Genomic DNA, 16,931 nt, shown 5'->3' on the forward strand with positions numbered 1-16,931 from the left:
AGAGATGGTGGCATCTGCCTTCTCACTTTTGCTCCTAAAATCGAGTGCTCCTGTTTCCCTCTGAACAGTCTGATCTTTCCTTGGTCTCCCAGGGAAATGAAATCAAATGACCACTCTTCAAAACAGCCATTTCAGCAAATTACATCCTGAAGATGTAACCACTTGAAAAGAACTTGCACCCAGAAACTCCAACTATTGCCCTTTTCATGGTGATATTTTTATAGGCTTTCCATTCTTATCATACTGGTAAACAAGCATTTTGATGCAGTGAGAGTTGGCCGGAGAAATCCAAGGGCTACTTGTTATGGAAAAGTTATGGTTTGTATAGAATTGCACAGGTTGCTTCTGACACTTGAAGAAGGCTTTCAGCGTGGCAGCTGCCATTGTGCGAAATCTTTTGCTAATAAAACAGTAGAGGAAGAAATTAATTGCAGTGTTCAGCAGTGCTAGCATGTTGGCGATGTCCGACACGATATGTACCACCCAGCTGTTGTTTATAGGCGATACGTAGAGGTGATACAATATCATGATTATTCTTGGTGCCCAAAGTATGGCAAAAATAGAAGTTATAGTAAACAAGATGGCTGTTGTTTTCCCTGTGGAGTACCCTCGCAGTCGGAAATTGCTCTTTCGTCGCAGCTTGTACACAATGATGGAATTCAGGATGAAGAAGATGGAGCAGGGCACTAAGTAAACGGTAAAGCAGTGGATCCAGATGAGGACGTGATGCATTGATGTGCTTATGTAGTCTTCAATCCAAATGTTGGGCCACCAGTAGTAGGGGATGCTGGTCAAAAAGCAGGTGATATAGACACTTACAATGACTTTTCGAGTACGAGCAGGGTAGGAGACTGTGTGATACTTCAGCGGATGGCACACAGCTATGTACCTATCAATTGTTAGTGGAACCGTAATCCAAATGGAGGTGTGGATGGAAGAAAATTCCAAGACCTCAATTATTTTGTCCAGTACCTGAGGCATCTGTTTATTTAAGATGAAGTCTTCCATGAGGAAGTCAACAAAGACGATGAAGAAGAGAACCAGGATGTCAGCAGCAGCTAGAGCTAGAAGATAGTTGTAGGAGGACTTCTGCCTGCGAGCCACAAGCTGTGAAAGGATGATGACTGTCAAGATGTTTGCTGTGGAGACAGAAACACAGAGTTAGGCTATTAAGGTGTAACACTAGCTTTTCTGAGTGCTTGCTTGGAGCAGCAGCTCTGTTCAAGCACTTAGCAACATGACCACCTTTGTTAAAGACCAAGAAACCAAAAGCAAAACGCTACAGTTGGGTCCTTCAGAAAAGCTGTTGCAATGAGAGGAGCACGTGGCCCTGTTCCCAGCTGTGGGATATGTTGTCACTCGGTGTCCTGGGGGACCAGGATGAGGGACAGAGAGAAAGTCCAGACCTTTACTCCAGACACAGGGTTAAGGGGGTGTCTGGCAGCCCTTTGCCATCTCCTCGGAGCAGGTGTAGAGTTATGGCCCTGGCTCTGTTGTTGCTGCTCCCTAGTCAGCCCCGCTGCCACTGCAGGCACAGCAGGAGCATCCTGGCCAGGGGGTACTGGGACCCCTGCCCATGTGCAGGGAGGCAGGGGTAGCAGTAGGGAGCAGCAGTAGAAAAAAATTAGTATCTCATGCATGTACTTTTGTTTCACCCCTTGCTTTTGTCACGTGTTTTTTGGTTGTTTTTTTTTTTTTTTTTAACAAGTGATGAATGAGAAGGGTGGGGTGGGCATTGGAGAGAGATATTTTGTTCCTTGTCCCAGCTTGGGGTCCCTGCCTGTTTTTAGTTTTGAACTCCAGCTAAAACGAGCTGAAATCAAAGCCATCTGGATTGGCTAACTTTTTCTTGCCTGAGTGGGACCCCAGTTGAGTGAAGGACTTCCTGGGAAATGTGTCCTCAGCTCTTCCTGAGAGCTGGAGGTGCTTCACAGCACTCCTGAAGTTTTCAGCTCTGCACAGGATGAGTCTTCTGTAATTCAGTCCTGCCTGTCTGACCTGATCTCCTACAGGTGGGCTCTGGGGAAGTGCCTCCCTTCCCAGCACTGAAATGGTCTGCTCTGCAAAGACCTGCTTGCTCATCCAGAGCTGCTCTTTACAAGTCCTTCTCTCCAACTAGAAGGCATTTTTCCTCTGGAGTGATACGGTTAAGCTTTTAAGGAAACCCTGCTGGTCACATCAGATGTGATGGATGTTCTGATTCAGCCCAAGTATAAACATCCTTGAGATTCCTGAAAAAGCATCTGCTTGCAATTCTTTGGCCACAATACAGACCCATCACCTAAACCACGCTTAGATGTACTGCATGACAATATTGTGGTGAAGTGCTCGTGTGTCTTGTCTCTGCTCTTTCACTCTGGTTTGCTTCAATCTTCTAAAGCTGTGATTCAGCTTAAAGATTACACTTTAGTAGCTGCTTGAACCAGTGCTATAATGGATGCTACAGGAAGGGCTCAGTCCTACAGCCCTTGGCCAGGCAGAGCTCCCCACCATGGATACAAACAGCCCTTGCAGTCCTTGACACTCCTCCTGGAGCACTAAGGTGTAGTCAAACTTTTTTAACTACTTGCTTGTGTTTACTATAACTTACTGTGTAGTCTTGAATCAGGCAAAAAGAAAAAATCCTATTATTCCTACTAGCAGTATGGCTAGAATAAGACAGGCAAGATTGTTCCCAGCAGAAGTTTATATCACTTGGCTAGAATACCTGAAGTAGTACTTAAAAATCAGAGATCTGGTTTACTGTATAAGAGACTGCCAAATGTTTGTATTTGACATTTTCATAAGTGTTCTATAAATCACCTCTTCTGTGCATTTAGTGCTGCAAACATTCCTGCTAACTTTGATGGATTTCCCAAAACAAATCACCAATAATTGTAAGGATTTCTTTAAATCAGAGAGAAAGGAAGTTGCTGACATTAAGGTAATGATGACCTAGGACATATGTCCTACAACTGAAAATGCTCTTTTTTTTTTTTTTTTTTAAACTGTTTTACTTGGCACTGGAGAAAACTTCCTCCTTCGTAAATGCCTTAAAAGCCTGCTGTCTGGGAGCAGATTCCTGCCACTAGGGAAATGAACTGCAGCAGAGTGAATGATCTTCAGTAATAGCCCTCATAACCATCACCTATTTTTTTATTAACTTAATATATTTAATTTTGTATCTTAGAACAAAACTAAACCAAACATGACAATCAACTGACTCCTTCCCTAAATAAAAAAAAGCATGATCTTTTCTACCAGTATTGTCTCAAATCGTCTTCAAGGGAATTTTCCCAATTCTGCCCCGTTAACATGGGTACAACTGCATTGATCTCGGCTCAGAGCAGACGCGGGGGACGGGGGGTGATACAGTCAGAACTGCTGTGTCATTTTTCGCTTACTTGCTTGCAAAATGCCTCCGTGGTGCCTGCTGATGAGCCCTAGAGGTACAGTGAGTGATGTACTGTCAAGGAAATCCTTGAGCTGGAGTGTTTATCATGACTGTGCAGCCACTGTTGGTTTTAGCCAGCCAAGCTGAGTGGCTCAGCTTTGCAGATACTGGATGTGACCCATGGGGTTCATCTTCTCTTTAAATCCTCTGGATTTGACTCATTCCAGTGGCAGCAGCTGGAGCCAGCGTGCAGCAAGGAGGATGCTTGAGGATGTTGGTCCCTGCTGGTAACTCTGGCCTGACTGCCAGAGAAGCTCCTGCAGGGATGCTGAAGCTATGCCATGCCCAGGCACAGCAGCCCTGCTTCCCACCCCTTCTGCCCATTGTGGGGGTCCTGCTCTTTGGTCCTAACCCCACTCCCATTTTCCTACAGGGTCATTTATAGAATTGCTTAGGTTGGAAAAGACCTTTAAGATCATCAAGTCCAACCGTTAATTGAGCACTGCCAAGTCCACCACTAAACCATGTCCTCAAGCACCACATCTACCCGTCTTTTAAATACCTCCAGGGATGGGGACTCAACCACTTCCCTGGGCAGCCGGTGCCAGTGCCTGACTGCCCTTTTGGTGAAGTATGAGCAGTCCTTTCCTCTGTACCCTCTCCCCCCCGCCTTCCTCAGGGTTCCCAGCAACGGCAGTAACAGCATGTACTGAAATGCAAGTTATTTGTCTAACACCAGCGAGCTTTGCTTGGTGAGCCGGATTAGAAAATTGATCTGACAAAGTACATGCAAGCTCTGTCCAATTTTTCTGCAAGGGTTACGGTATCTTGTATTGGAAATGCTTTCCCTGGGATCACATTAGGGCTTTTTCTGGCTGGATGGTATGAAATATAGCAATATCATTTACTTTATGAAAACATATATACTGGGGTGCAACAGAAAGTTGCCAGTATGACAGTGTCTTAGCACAGCGTTCGGGAGTGTTTTTCCCACTGCATGGTGTACAGGGAAAGTGAAGATGAGCTATGGATAAGTCTCAGTCCTTCACCCATTTCCTAGCCAGTGTTAAGTCGGTCCTTGGTATGTCCTTAAACGCTATCTAAAGCTCAGTAAAATGGGAAATGGGTGGGAAAACCACCCTGTGTGAACAACTGTGTCTTTGTGCCAGCATCTTGGTTACTCCTGGGTGCCTACTCTGTGCCCGCGAGCTCTCCTGTGGGCAAAAATTACCTACTGCATGTGAAAGGTGATGGAAGAGCATTTGTGACCACATTATAACCTTGTTTACCCCAATTCTTGAACTAAAATTGTAGTCAGTGATGAGGACTATGGCAGAGATGATGATGAAGATATAAAAATATCTGTCTCAACTGTAACATACATGGAGCTACAGCTGCTGGATAGGTCAGTGCCCTAAATTGTCCTGGATGGTGTACTGCCTATTTCTTGCAGTGTTTTTTCTAGATACTAAGTAGTTAAGATCATCTGAATTTGAAAGAGATTGATCGCTGTGCTGGGAGTTGATTAGGGGATGACAGATGGGAATTTATGCCAGCGTCGCTTGCTGCAGTGCAGTATTCTGAATTTATAAGTATCTGGTTGAGAACCAGGGCTTGAATAGGGACTAGCTGGCTGAAGCCTTGAGATGCCACTCGCAGATGATGAGAGGCAACTGTAAGAAACGGCAGTCTCAATTCTTTCCCTTCAGTTATGAGGATGCCTTTGGGACACAGCATCTGAAGGTCTCTGATACCCAAACACCATTGGTCCACGCTGCTCAAAATACAGCAACCTTCTAACTCAGCCAGGCTGCGTCATGGGACGCTTACACCTCTTCTTTGACGTTTCTTCTGAATTTATCAGCTTCTGAGTACAAATTGTAGCACTGAAGTTCATGCCATTGGAGGTCCTACGTATCTGAGAGACACCATCCTTTGGGGACCAACCTTGGTTCTCATGTGGACTTGGGTTTGCTTCCCGTACCAAAGCCATGCTGCCTTGCCTGCAGAGCCCGGGCAGTCTTCTGTGCCTCCTCAAAGCAGTGCCTGTGACCTAAAGGCACAGTTTTTTCCCCCAGCTTCTTGTTTTGTGGATTACAGTCGTAGCTCAAATAGTGTCTAACGACAGTCTTTGCGGGGGATTTGCAGAGCTCCTTCCACTTACTGTTATCACTGCACGTGAGCTTAAGCAGGAGTAATTGTGCCTGTCTAAAGAAGAAATAGGTATGTTTCTAGGCTTTGGTTTTGTCGGTTTGTGGTTTGTTTTGGTGGGGTTTTTTTGGTTTGGTTTTTTTTTTTATTGAGAGCATTTTGCATGTATACAGCAATCTGTGCAGTGAAATAGCCTTTACAACACAAGCGGCAGCGCTGCTGTGTTGGGAATAAGGCCTGCTGTGTGGTTCAGTAGTTCAGCATCATAAACTACCTAAATGAAGTAGCTGTGAGCGTCACTTACCGAGCGTGATAAACATTAGGTCACTGAATATAATGGACACCTTTTACTGAATACAGTTGTTGCTAGGATCCCTACAAATTATTGTGCAGTGTATGAAACTACTCTGCAGGCCTTGCATTAGTCACCTGACTGGCACAGAGAGAGATGGTTTACAAACTTTTTAAATTTTAAATTGCTTTAAAAAATATGTTAGTAATACCTCCTTTTTAGATTTAGAAACTCTGTAAAAGTACAGCATGCTAAAAATATACAGTGAAAAAAAAGCGGTGTTTTGGCTTAATGGGAATAGATTATTTCCTTTAAGCTAAGAGGCAATATTAAAATGTAAACAGGTACCATGTCCAGCAGCCAGATCTGACCGCGATCACTGACAGTTGTTTGCCAATAGTTACCAGATCGGAGATGAGGATGGTGTTCAGCCCTCACCTTGTGTGGGAGCTCTCTGGAGAAGATTATGACAATGGGTGATTTCTGATGGAGGCTACGTCACAGGAATTAATTTAAAAAAAAAAAAAAAATGCTGTGGTAAAGTAAACGTGTTTATTACCGCTGTTGGCTATAGCTGGTTATGTGGTCTTTTAAAATGATCCCTGGATGCTGTCTGACCTTAGAGAAGGCAGGGCAGTTCCATGTTTTCCTCTTACAGCTGGTGTGAGTTGAACTCAACACTACAGCAGATGGGGACAACCTCTGTGAACGGTGCCTGCTCATGGCTAATGTAATTTGTTCTCCTCCTTTATCCTGAGATCCTTCCTTAAACCGCTGTGAAGTGTAAAAAGATACCTTATAAAATATTATTAGTGCAATACAAGTTTTTCCTTTCCTGAGAGTTCCTGTGAGGACTGATTTTTAAAATAAATTGATTTATTTGTTGTTCAGTTGTCTGAGCACCGCCAAACAGCATGCATCCACTCACCCTTGGGGGGAAAAGCCATCAGCCCCTTTTGCTGGTGCCTGTATCGTCTCCCAGGGGATGGATTTAAGCCAAAAAATGAGCATCACGGAAGTTATGGCAGGCACGGATGCAGGACTGCCACTGGAGGAGGTTTCACAACTTGTAGGAAGACTCTCGTGTGGTTTGTGCTTGGAAATCCCATGTGCAGGGACAGACCATGCTAGCTCTGAGGGTGAAAGTGAACCTGGAGGTAGAGCATGATCAAGCTCCTGCCCAGGACAGCCCCAACTCCTCTCCATACATGGGAGGCAGGGTTAGTGACTGCTAGAGGAAACGCGGCATGGCCTTGTGCTTGCAAGTCATAGGTGAATTAATGACTTGGTGGCAGAGGCCAGATTCTGATGCTGAAATCTGGCCTCCGGGGTCGTTTTTCCTCCCTGACAGCATTTACTAGCTGAGGTGTCTCTGGGGAAGGATGCCGTGAATGGGGCACTCCGCTCTGTGGCTGGCACTAGCTGTCGGTGGGTCATGGAGGCCAGAGAAGGATTTTAATCCAGCCAAAAGCACTTCCTCGCCATTGGAGGGCACAGATGTGGTAATGGCATGGAGATGCCAATGGCCAGCATTCATTTTGAGCCTTGCCAACCACTCAGGCTTAAGTGCAGTAACTTGTCTGGCAGACGAGTAATTACATTGCATTGCTTTTGGCTTTCCTAGACTGTTGGAGTAGGCTTTTTTCCCAAGTCTTTAGGCTATTTCTGCGATATGAGAATGGCCCAGAAGGAACACTAGGCTAAGATGCGGGGAGGCCCATTACACGCTCACTGGTGACACACATGTGTAAATGCAACAGGGATCTGTTTCTTCTCTTGCAGCCTTCACCCTCCTCATCCACCTTTCCTGAGTTGGGCCTACAGTGCAGAAAGCCTGTAATGACTCTCGGACATTCCCCCCAGCCCTGAAGCCTTTCTTAGAGGCACCCACACAAGGGTAAAAATGTCTAAAACTCGTATCTCAAAACCTAGCCTCGCATCTTGCTATCAGAGCAGTAAAGCTTTCTAATGGAAATTGATGCTGGGAGGAGAAAAAGTAATCTGCAAAATAATGCAGAAATCATAAAAGGAATTTGGTTATTCATGCAATGTATCTGGACAGACCGAGATTTTCAAGGCAATTCAGGTGTCTCATTTGGCAGGTGTCTGTGGCTTCTAAATGTGGGCTGTCAGTAAAGTTTAAGCAGTCTCAAGCTGAGTAACTTGAGCTCAAGGATGACAAAACCATTCTACCCTTTTGATATCGAATGCCAAAGCACTGAGGCAAGTGCCAAAGGTATTTATTTGATGGGATGACTAGGATGGAGGGAGGATGTGATTTCATAAGAGCATTGGCATGAATTCTTTACTGAACATGAATAATTAAGAGGATTTTACCTTTGATTGTGGTTTTACTAAAAAACAAAGTCTTTATGTCTTCCAAAAGCATTAGCTAATGCAATAGGAGCTCAGGCTTGCAAACCCGATGGCCAAGCTTTCTCAGAGACTATGCCAATTTGAGACAATATGCAGGAAATTACAGACTATGTAAAAGCATCACAGTTTGGCTTTATTTCCCCCACAGAGAATATACTGCATCCACACTAGATATATCGCTCTTTTGTGTGCTAGTCTGGACATTGAAGAAAACACACCTGGAATGAACAAATGTTTGTGGAATATCCTACTCTGATGTAACTGACTGACAGGTAATTTATCTTGAAATGAAAAGCAACCTCTAGTGCACCTATCCACGCAATCAATGCACCATATGATTGAAAAGATGGAGAAGTTAAATGACTGTACATTCTAGGAACTCTCTGTTTCAGGGGGTAGAAGAGAACAATTTCAATGAAAAAGATGTGTTGAGTGTTTCAATAGGCAGGCTTCTCTCCTCCTCCATGGATAAAGGGCTAAAACTCCTTTTGGTCATCTTCTGTACCGCTAATTCTTGTCCTACTTGGTTGCCTCAACTTCATTCCCTCTGCACAATCATACCGATGTCCTGGGGGGCAAGCCAACACCACCTTCTCCCATCAGGCCACCCCCAGAATGGCACCAACAGCACTCAGGACATTGGGGTTTAGGATCCTTACATATATATGTATCTTTATTCTGCAGAATAAAAACGGAATTGTGTGCAAGGTCTCCTGTGCTCAAGGGATTAATTTTGGCTTTGTTTCCTTTTCTGGTGTCTCAAAGTTAATGGGAAAAGAGGTTAAAGGCTCAAAAGGACCACCTGAAACAGAAGGTGAAAGCTTTTATGGCCAGGGATTGCTTTGCACTTGCCATGTGAAAGCAGAGAGCGCACCATGTCAGGACATCTCCATGTTGTTTGTTTGCCTACAGCAAATTGTTTTGACGTATGCGGATGAAGGCCTTCTCCTGCTGACTTGTTTCTGCTGATTCACCCCCATTTTATGGAGGGGAGCAGAAAGAGGAGGAGGAGGAGAGAACTAAGTAAGGGGGTGGATGAAGAACAGCAGGATATTAGACTGCCTAGTGCTTCTGAATGGCTTGACTTCTTAACAACTGGGGGCTCTGCATTACCCACCTACCGTGAAAACTGGCTGTGCTCTCTCTTTTGTGTCGTCGTCATTTCATTTTCCTTCCCAATCCATTTCAGCAGCCTGCCATGCAAGGTTGTGCACTTCATAGTCTACTGAGTCTCCCAAATATTGCACCTCGTTATCATTACAGCCCTGACAGTGCTGTTTCCTACTGATGTGGCAGAAGAAAACCAAAGTTAGCAGTTGTACTCTGTAGTGGTGTTCAGAGATGCGTAGTCAAGTCCTCATCTGCATTAGCATGGATTCAGCCACACGCTGCCTTTCAGGCTGCAAGGCTTTAGTGGCCACAGTCTCCAGACATACTGACCAAACTAAATCACTCCCATCTGCACACCTTGCTGTCACTGTTTCTGTGCAGGAACACTGTAATGAATCTATTCTTTTTCATAATGATTCTTCTTTCCTTAAAGAAAAAGCATTCATTTTACAATAGGAAGTGACTCATTTTAAGCATGTTAGCAGCAGTTTTGTTCCCCTCTGTCCAGTAGCGCTACTGTAATGTGCTGCAGTGCCCTTCGGTTGCTCTGATAGCTGAGCTAAAGTTCTGCCAATTTATTTGTCCTTCTTTAAGCAGGATGCAATGTACTGGTTTTGCATCCAATTCAGATTTTAAGTCAGAGAAAGTATGGTCTTTGAATAAAAGGGGGGTTGAATCAGGCCTCACAAGGGTTTAGTTCTTATTCATTGTGTGAACTCTATCTAATGAGCGACAGCTGAAGAGTGCTGTTTTTTCAAGGTCATAACTCTGCACGTAACAGTTCTCCAACTCATATTTTCAGATCTTCCTTTAGCACTTCTATTGTTCAGGTGTGCTGTTATGAGAGAGGCTATTTATTCAGGTGTTGGAAATGCTCTCTTTAATCAGAAGCCTGTACGGTGATTGCAGAAGAATATACTAGGCAGTAGACAGCAGGAATCCAAAACAGGTCAGACACGCTTCTGTACTGCTGTGTGCTGTATGTACACCTACCTCCTGCCTGCTTTGGTATCTACAGGATATTGTGTGCGATGTGAGCCATCAACAAACATTGCTACCCGTCCCCCTTCCTGCTCGTGGTACAAACCAGGTCACGGCTGTAAGCACAGAGATGGCGATGCTTTTCAGGTCTCGTTCCCCCTTCACCCCTGGGGAGTGGAGGGAGCACAGCTGGGCTATTGCATGGTGGTGGTCTCTTAGATCAGGGATGCTCAGCCCACAGCCCACCGGCAGTACCTGCCTTGCCAGGACAATGACCCTGGCTTGCGTGCCTCCGGAATAGCCTCCTTATTCCAAGATGCCTGCGGGAAGGCGGCTCCAGCAGGACTAGTTCTCCATCGTCTCAGTTTGCCTGTGGCTGTACTGCAGTTTGCACAGGCGCAGTGCAAATGTTACGCACCTGCGTGTCAATCCAGCACCCTAGGAAGGAGCTGACTGGCTGTGCGAGGACAGCCGGCCTGTCATCTGTTAGGGGAAGGTCCATAACGTGTAGCCCTCCCTTGACTGTGCTAAAAAGATTATGCACCCCTGCTGAGCTTACACGTTCCTCTAGGTTAGGACTACAGCTTCTTTCCCTCTACATGGAGCCTGCTGAGTGCATTCCGTTCATGGCTGGGCTTTGAATGACCTGGGTTGTCCCCATCTCCACAACACCTTGTTCAGCAGCAGGCCTGACACAAAAGCTACCTGTTTGCACCCTCTAGCTGGGAGCACCCAAGTGCGTCCAGGTTGCTTTCCCAAGCTTGCAAAGTCCTGAATCTGTGTTTAAATCAGAGTGATGGGTTTTAAGCAGAAGCCTAAAGCATGAATAAAAGAAATGTTTTGTAGACCAGGCTCTCAAAGTTTGGAGTGGCACTTCCCTGGGGCATGGGTGTGAGTCTGTTACCTGCTGGGGATGCTCTAAGGGTGCTGGGTATGTGCCTGTACTTTGTGTCACTGGGATGTGATGACCCCTGAAGCTGAGTCGCTCCCCAGGTAGGCGACTGACCAGGGAGCAAAGTGGGACAGTGATCACGCAGTAAGAAAGCCAGATTTTACTCTGCCTCTCCGCACTGTCAGGAGGAGAAGACTCCTGGAAGCATGGATAATGCCAGGCCCCAGTCTAGGAAACGCTGCCACTTTGTCCTTTCAGCAGCAGTAGGCTATACCCCTGACGAGGAAGGTGATCGCATGCAAAGCAACTCAGTTGACACTGTACCTTCTAATGAAGCAGGAATCAGGGTCAAACCCAGGTATCTGCTTTGTGCAGCTCTCACTGGCAAAGGGACAGACCGAGAGTTGGTACCTGTTGCTCTTTGCTTCCTCACTTTACCAGCCCCCTCCTGGATTCAATCAGAGCAATTTCTTCCCTCCTCTACATCGGACAACACCTCTTCTCTGGCATTTTCTCTCACTAAAGCAAAAAATGCTTCCATTAAGCCTTCCTGAAGCCCCTCTCTTGCCTCCCAGCTAACTGGAGGTGTTTCAGAGGTCCTCTCCGACTGACAGACGGGGGGAATGCAGGGATGGCAGAGCAGGGGCTGCAGAATGGCTCCATAAATGATAACCCCCCCTCTAAATGGGAGTATGACCCCACTTCCAGCGCTGCTGCCTCGTTCTGCTCCCCACCCTTGCACCACCAGTTTCTCCCTGTCCTACCCAGCCCGCTCCTGTGGCACCCCTGCTCCTGGCTTGCGGGACGCCTTTGCACATCTGCACTCACAACAAGTTTTGGAAAACAGTCTCTGTCTTGCCAGCCTCTGCGTAGAGGGAAAAGAGAAACCTCCCATCCCAGCTGATCAGAAGGCGCAATCACCTCTGGAGGAGGCGAAGCCACCCCCGATTGCAATACCTGCTGTGCCAGGGTCGGCATGCAACGGCACCGCTGTGGTTGCACCTCTTTGCAGGGCACAGCCTGGCACTTGCTTCTGTGCACTACTGCCGTAGCAGGGGTAAAAGGAGTTCATTTTGCTCTCTCTTGCCTCTGCCTTTTTCAGACTTTCTGGTGCCTGGTTGAGCAGGGAGGAGAAAGAGCTACTGCTGAGAACAGGATCTGCTGAGATGCCTGGCTTATACAAGGGAGGGGAAAGGATGCTTTCTCTGCATGCACGGTCAGGCCTGGCACCGCTTGGCCTCAAAGTGGAGTTGTTGAGTTAGTGAAATTTCCTTCAGACACTAGACCAGGAAAGCCAGAAACAGTTAACTGGTTTCCCCTCTCATCAGTCTTTCTTCAAGATTTGTGGCAAGGAGTTAACCAGTTCCTTTTCAGCAAAACACTGCGCCAGCTGTCTTGAGGACAGATCCTAGATGACGTTTCTCTTAAATTCTTGGCACCACGCAAAGCTAATTACTCAGATCCCACAGACTTCAGGGTTCTTTTTCTAACAGGTAATAACTGTGCTACCTTTACAATTTTCTAATGTTAGAAAACTGAAGAGCAGCTTCAAATTAAAACATGAAAAGCTCTTTTTAGCACTGCTCTTGCCCTGTACCACATCCTCAATGAAGCCTGCCCATGTGAGTCTTCCCCTAAACACATCCAGCTTGTTCTCATCTCTGGGCAGTCTCAGGGCGAGAGTGATAAATTTCTCTTTTGCTCAGCATACTGCGCATTTACTCAGCATACTGTACGTGCACAGTGTTTTCAGGTGTCGGTGCCAATGTTATCCTCAGATAATGTGCACCGAACAAGCTGACACATTCATACCTGAGGTAAGTCCACTGAACTCAGCGTTGCACCACCAAATGCTTTGGTTACTTCTGTTAAGCATGATCACTGGTGCCACTGCTCTTAATCAACTGATGTCGATCCCTTGAGAAATGCGTGTCACCATTGCTAATTTGGATCGTGCACCGATTTTAACCATGTTCTTAGAATGACGGCGTTAAGTCTGTAATTACAATGCAGTATCCTTGGGGAGCTGGCGCAAGTATGTGCAGAACACTCATTAAGTGATTTTTCTTGTCTGTGCATGTAAGACTTTCCCCCGTTTCAGAGACATACAAAGGCAAGCTTAGCCACAGACTGCTTCATAACAACTTCTTCACCTGATAATCTTGCGAGGGCCTTGGTCAGTTCCTAGGGGACAGGTCTTGAAATCAGAGTTTGTCATTACTGTAGAGATGTAAGCAGCCCCTAAGGGATTAATGAAGAGGAAACTACCTCCTCATCCCTGCTGGCTGGATCTCTTCAGGTCAGGGCTGAGACACTTGCCTATGCCCTGCATCCTCTGTGGGTAAATACAGGACTTAACTTTCCAGTTCTCTGAACTATTAGTCTGAACTATTAGCCAATCTTAAAATTTTAATTATAAGCCAGGGAGAAAAAAAAAAAACAAACCACAACACAAAGAACATCAATTCATATGCAGAGTGGTAATTGCATGTGTGCCGTTCAGAGGCAGATTTCTCTTCATGTCTGATTAAATTTTTTTCTATGAATTAATTGCTTGAAGAAGGAATTAAGGTGAACAAAACATCTAGAAATTGTAGACTATTAACTACCATTGCTACTTGCTATTTTGCATGTCACTTTAAATGCGTAGCTGTACATAGACACAATCAAATTCTCTTGTATTGCACTCTTAAAATACCGATTCACTTTGGTGCATCAGATTGCTCTAACTTTTCCCCGACTCATTCTGCCTGTCCTTGGGATCGCTGTAAGATGCTCTGAGGCTGGAAGTGTTAAGTCAGGGAGCAAGCCGTGAGGTTTGCCCACCCAGGCTGTGCTGGGATGGCAGCTCTGCCTGCTGAATCCCAGTCTGTAACTGCAGAAGTGGTGCTGCACGAGCAGCTCCCTGCGGTCCTTCGTGCCAAGGCGTCTCACCGACAGCCTCAGACAGCCCCCTCCGGGAGGAGAAGCCTGCTCTGTCCTCCGTCTTGGCTGAGACGGTAACGCTGATGTGATGCTCGTGTGGCTTCTGTGCCTTTTGAGCTGTGGATACCTGCGTGCTGGCAATGGTGCCTCACAGGTGTTCACACCCAAGCCTGAAACATCCTTTCCTTCCCCATTTGGGGTCTCTCTTGCTTTTCTCATCCCCAGCATCTCTATATTGTCTTTGTCCCCTTTTCAAGTAGGAAATTTTTCTGAGGGTTGTACGGTCTGGAAGCTGGTGCCTGTGAGCTGGGACTTTATTCCAAGCCCTGTACCTGCACTCAGGGATCTCAATGTCAGCATTGCCTTTGCCTTCGCAGGGCGCTGACCCTAAGACTGGACTTTCTAGATACTATCCTGCTCCATCAGCTGCGGGGGCAGGCTCCCGAGTAAGACAACTGCCTGCTAACCTTGTGATAGCGGGCTCCTTTCCCAGTCAAGTTCCTTACCAGCGGCACGTTGCTCCCAGAGCCAACCCTGCCCCAGGGAGCCAGGCAGAGATTTGCAGCAGAAAAACTCGACAGCTACACTTTTGATTACTGCCAACCCGGCATGCGATCGATAGGGCGCAGCCCCGGTGCCCTCCTGTCCTCAGTACCGCTTTGTCTTCAAATAGCCAAATTGACTATGGCAGAAACTTCACGACGGGCTGAGACTTTGTATGTCAAGTTCAAAGTCAGAGCGCCCGAGTCCGGGTGGGAAAGCGACCGCAGCAGTGCCAGGGCAGGCAGGGACAAACCCCGCAGCGAGAGGGAGCGCAGGGGCAGCAGCGTGTGAAGATGCTGTCTAAGAAACGCCCGCGTCCATCCCCACCGAGCGCCCAAAGCCCGCGCCCCCGCTGCCTTGAGCGGCCCGCCGGCGCCGCAGCGCGCTCAGCCCGCACGGCAGCCGGGCAGCCGACGCTCCGGCGGGCGCCGCCGGCAGCTCTGCGGGAAGCCCGCAGCCTCGCCCCGCCGCGGCAGCTCCCGGGGCGGCCCGGGCACGGCGCCCCGTCCCCGCCGGCACTCACCCGGCAGCCCGAGGCAGAGCAGCAGGCTGTAGTAGACGACAGGTGCGTATCCCAAGCCGCAGCCATAGCGGTGGTGCGCCAGGAGGGAGCCGTTGTGGAGGTGGAGGTGGTTGTGCTCCATGGACCCGCTCTCCCCGCGGCCGCGCTGCCGGCGCTCCCTCCGCCGCACGGGCCGCCCCGGCCGCGCCGCCCGCCCGCCCCTCGCACGCTCAGCGGCGGCGGCGAGCGCGGCGCGGCCCCCGCGGCGGGCAGCGGCGCGGCCCCCGGCGGTGCGGGGCGCTGCGGGGCGGGACCAGCCCGGCTCCCGCCGGCGGGGCGGGGCGGCCCCCGCCTCAGGCCGCCCCTCCGCCGCCGCGGGCGCGACGGCGCCTGCCCTGGGACCCCCGGTCGGGGGCAGCCGAGGCCGGGCCCCGAGGAGGAGGGGAGGCCCGGCGGAGAAGGGCCTGAGGAGACCCTGCCTCGGGGCTGCTGCGCGGCGCCCCTCAGGACCCTCTGCCCGGCCCCGGGGCAGCGCGGCGGAGCCCGGCTCCTACCCCCGCCGCCGGGCCGGGCCGGGGTGAGCCCCGCGGGGGAACTGCCGCCTCCCCAGTGGGAAGGGAAAGGGAATTTTTCTCCAAGTTGGCACACAAGTCGATAGGATAACAAAAGAGCGCAGGCGGGGTTTATTCGCGGCGTACCTGCCTGTCAGCCCTGGATTACGCTTTGAAACGGGCTGGGAAGGAAGCAGTAAATGGGGGAGTGAGGGGCCACATCGGCGAAATGGAAAGGCGAACGCGGGGTTACCGGCAGCGCCGCTCCTCTCCCAGCGCTGCGGTGCGGGAGCGGGCGGCCCGCGGCGCCGCACACCGCGCTCCCCACGGAGGGCCCGGGCGCCTGCAGCTCCCGCGGGGCAAAGCAGCAGGGAAATCAGGGTTGCAGAGCCCTCCTCAACCCGTTCCTTAACGTCTGCCTGTTTCGGTACGTAGCCTCAGGTGTAACTAATAAACGATTTGGAGTTGTGCTTGTTACGTTAAAGGTGGCAGAGCTCTGTGCTGGACAGATGACAGCGCGTTGATATGTTCGGGAGGGTCACAGTTTAGTGGTAAAATAGGTGATTGATTACAGCGCACTTCTACTGAGGAGAAAACAAGACTTTGTTTCACCAGAAGCGCGTAGGGTTGAGCCCACAGCCTGGTGCTGTGCGTGGGAAGAGTCCCCTGGATTTCTGTGGCTGCCGGAGCAGGCCAAGGGGGACGTAGGCGTGCAATACGTGTGCAGTACGTGTGACGTTGGTCAGTGAGACGCGTCTGTTGGGATATGCACAAGAATATAGCGGGTGGGTTACAAAACTAAATAAAGATGTGGTCCTCGCTCCCCGAAAACACCCAACTATTTAGCATGGAAAATAACACAGCATAAAAAGGTGTGTTACAGGTTAGAAGGCACTATTAGGGCAAGTGCTGTAACAGACCTTGCTTAGGTTACTAAGCAAGGACGTCCATATCTTTGGGTTTTCATGATCTTATTTGAAAAATAGTTTAGCTTCTGTTTGGAAACACAACCAGGAGCAAGCAAGGCTCTGGTCCTGCAAGGACTTCAGTAGGTTGCTTTGCTGGGAGACTCAGTGAGGTTATTCACACGCTTAAACGTTTAATAGAAGAGGTCTTTTTGAACTGTACTGAAACTGCTGTCAAGCTTCCTGGGGTAAACGTGCTGGAAAAAACATAAGTTTTTCCTTTGCTTTTTCAGCTGATGTCTTTGTGAATGTAGCATTAAAGATGGTTAG

The 16,931-nt window shown here is 48.5% G+C and overlaps 1 protein-coding gene across 1 annotated transcript; it reads right to left on the bottom strand.

The window, feature by feature from the left end:
- Positions 1-204: 204 nt before the first annotated feature.
- On the bottom strand, positions 205-15,395 carry GPR139 (G protein-coupled receptor 139; the record flags this gene model as incomplete). Its single annotated transcript, XM_082313995.1, has 2 exons — positions 15,167-15,395; positions 205-1,139 (listed from the first exon to the last, which is right to left on the bottom strand). The coding sequence occupies exons 1-2, from the start codon at positions 15,285-15,287 to the stop codon at positions 205-207; spliced, it is 1,056 nt and encodes a 351-aa protein (XP_082170121.1). The 5' UTR covers positions 15,288-15,395.
- Positions 15,396-16,931: the final 1,536 nt, after the last annotated feature.

Source organism: Platalea leucorodia (genome assembly GCF_965183815.1).
Source record: "Platalea leucorodia genome assembly, chromosome: 5".
Classification (NCBI taxonomy): Eukaryota; Metazoa; Chordata; class Aves; order Pelecaniformes; family Threskiornithidae; genus Platalea; species Platalea leucorodia.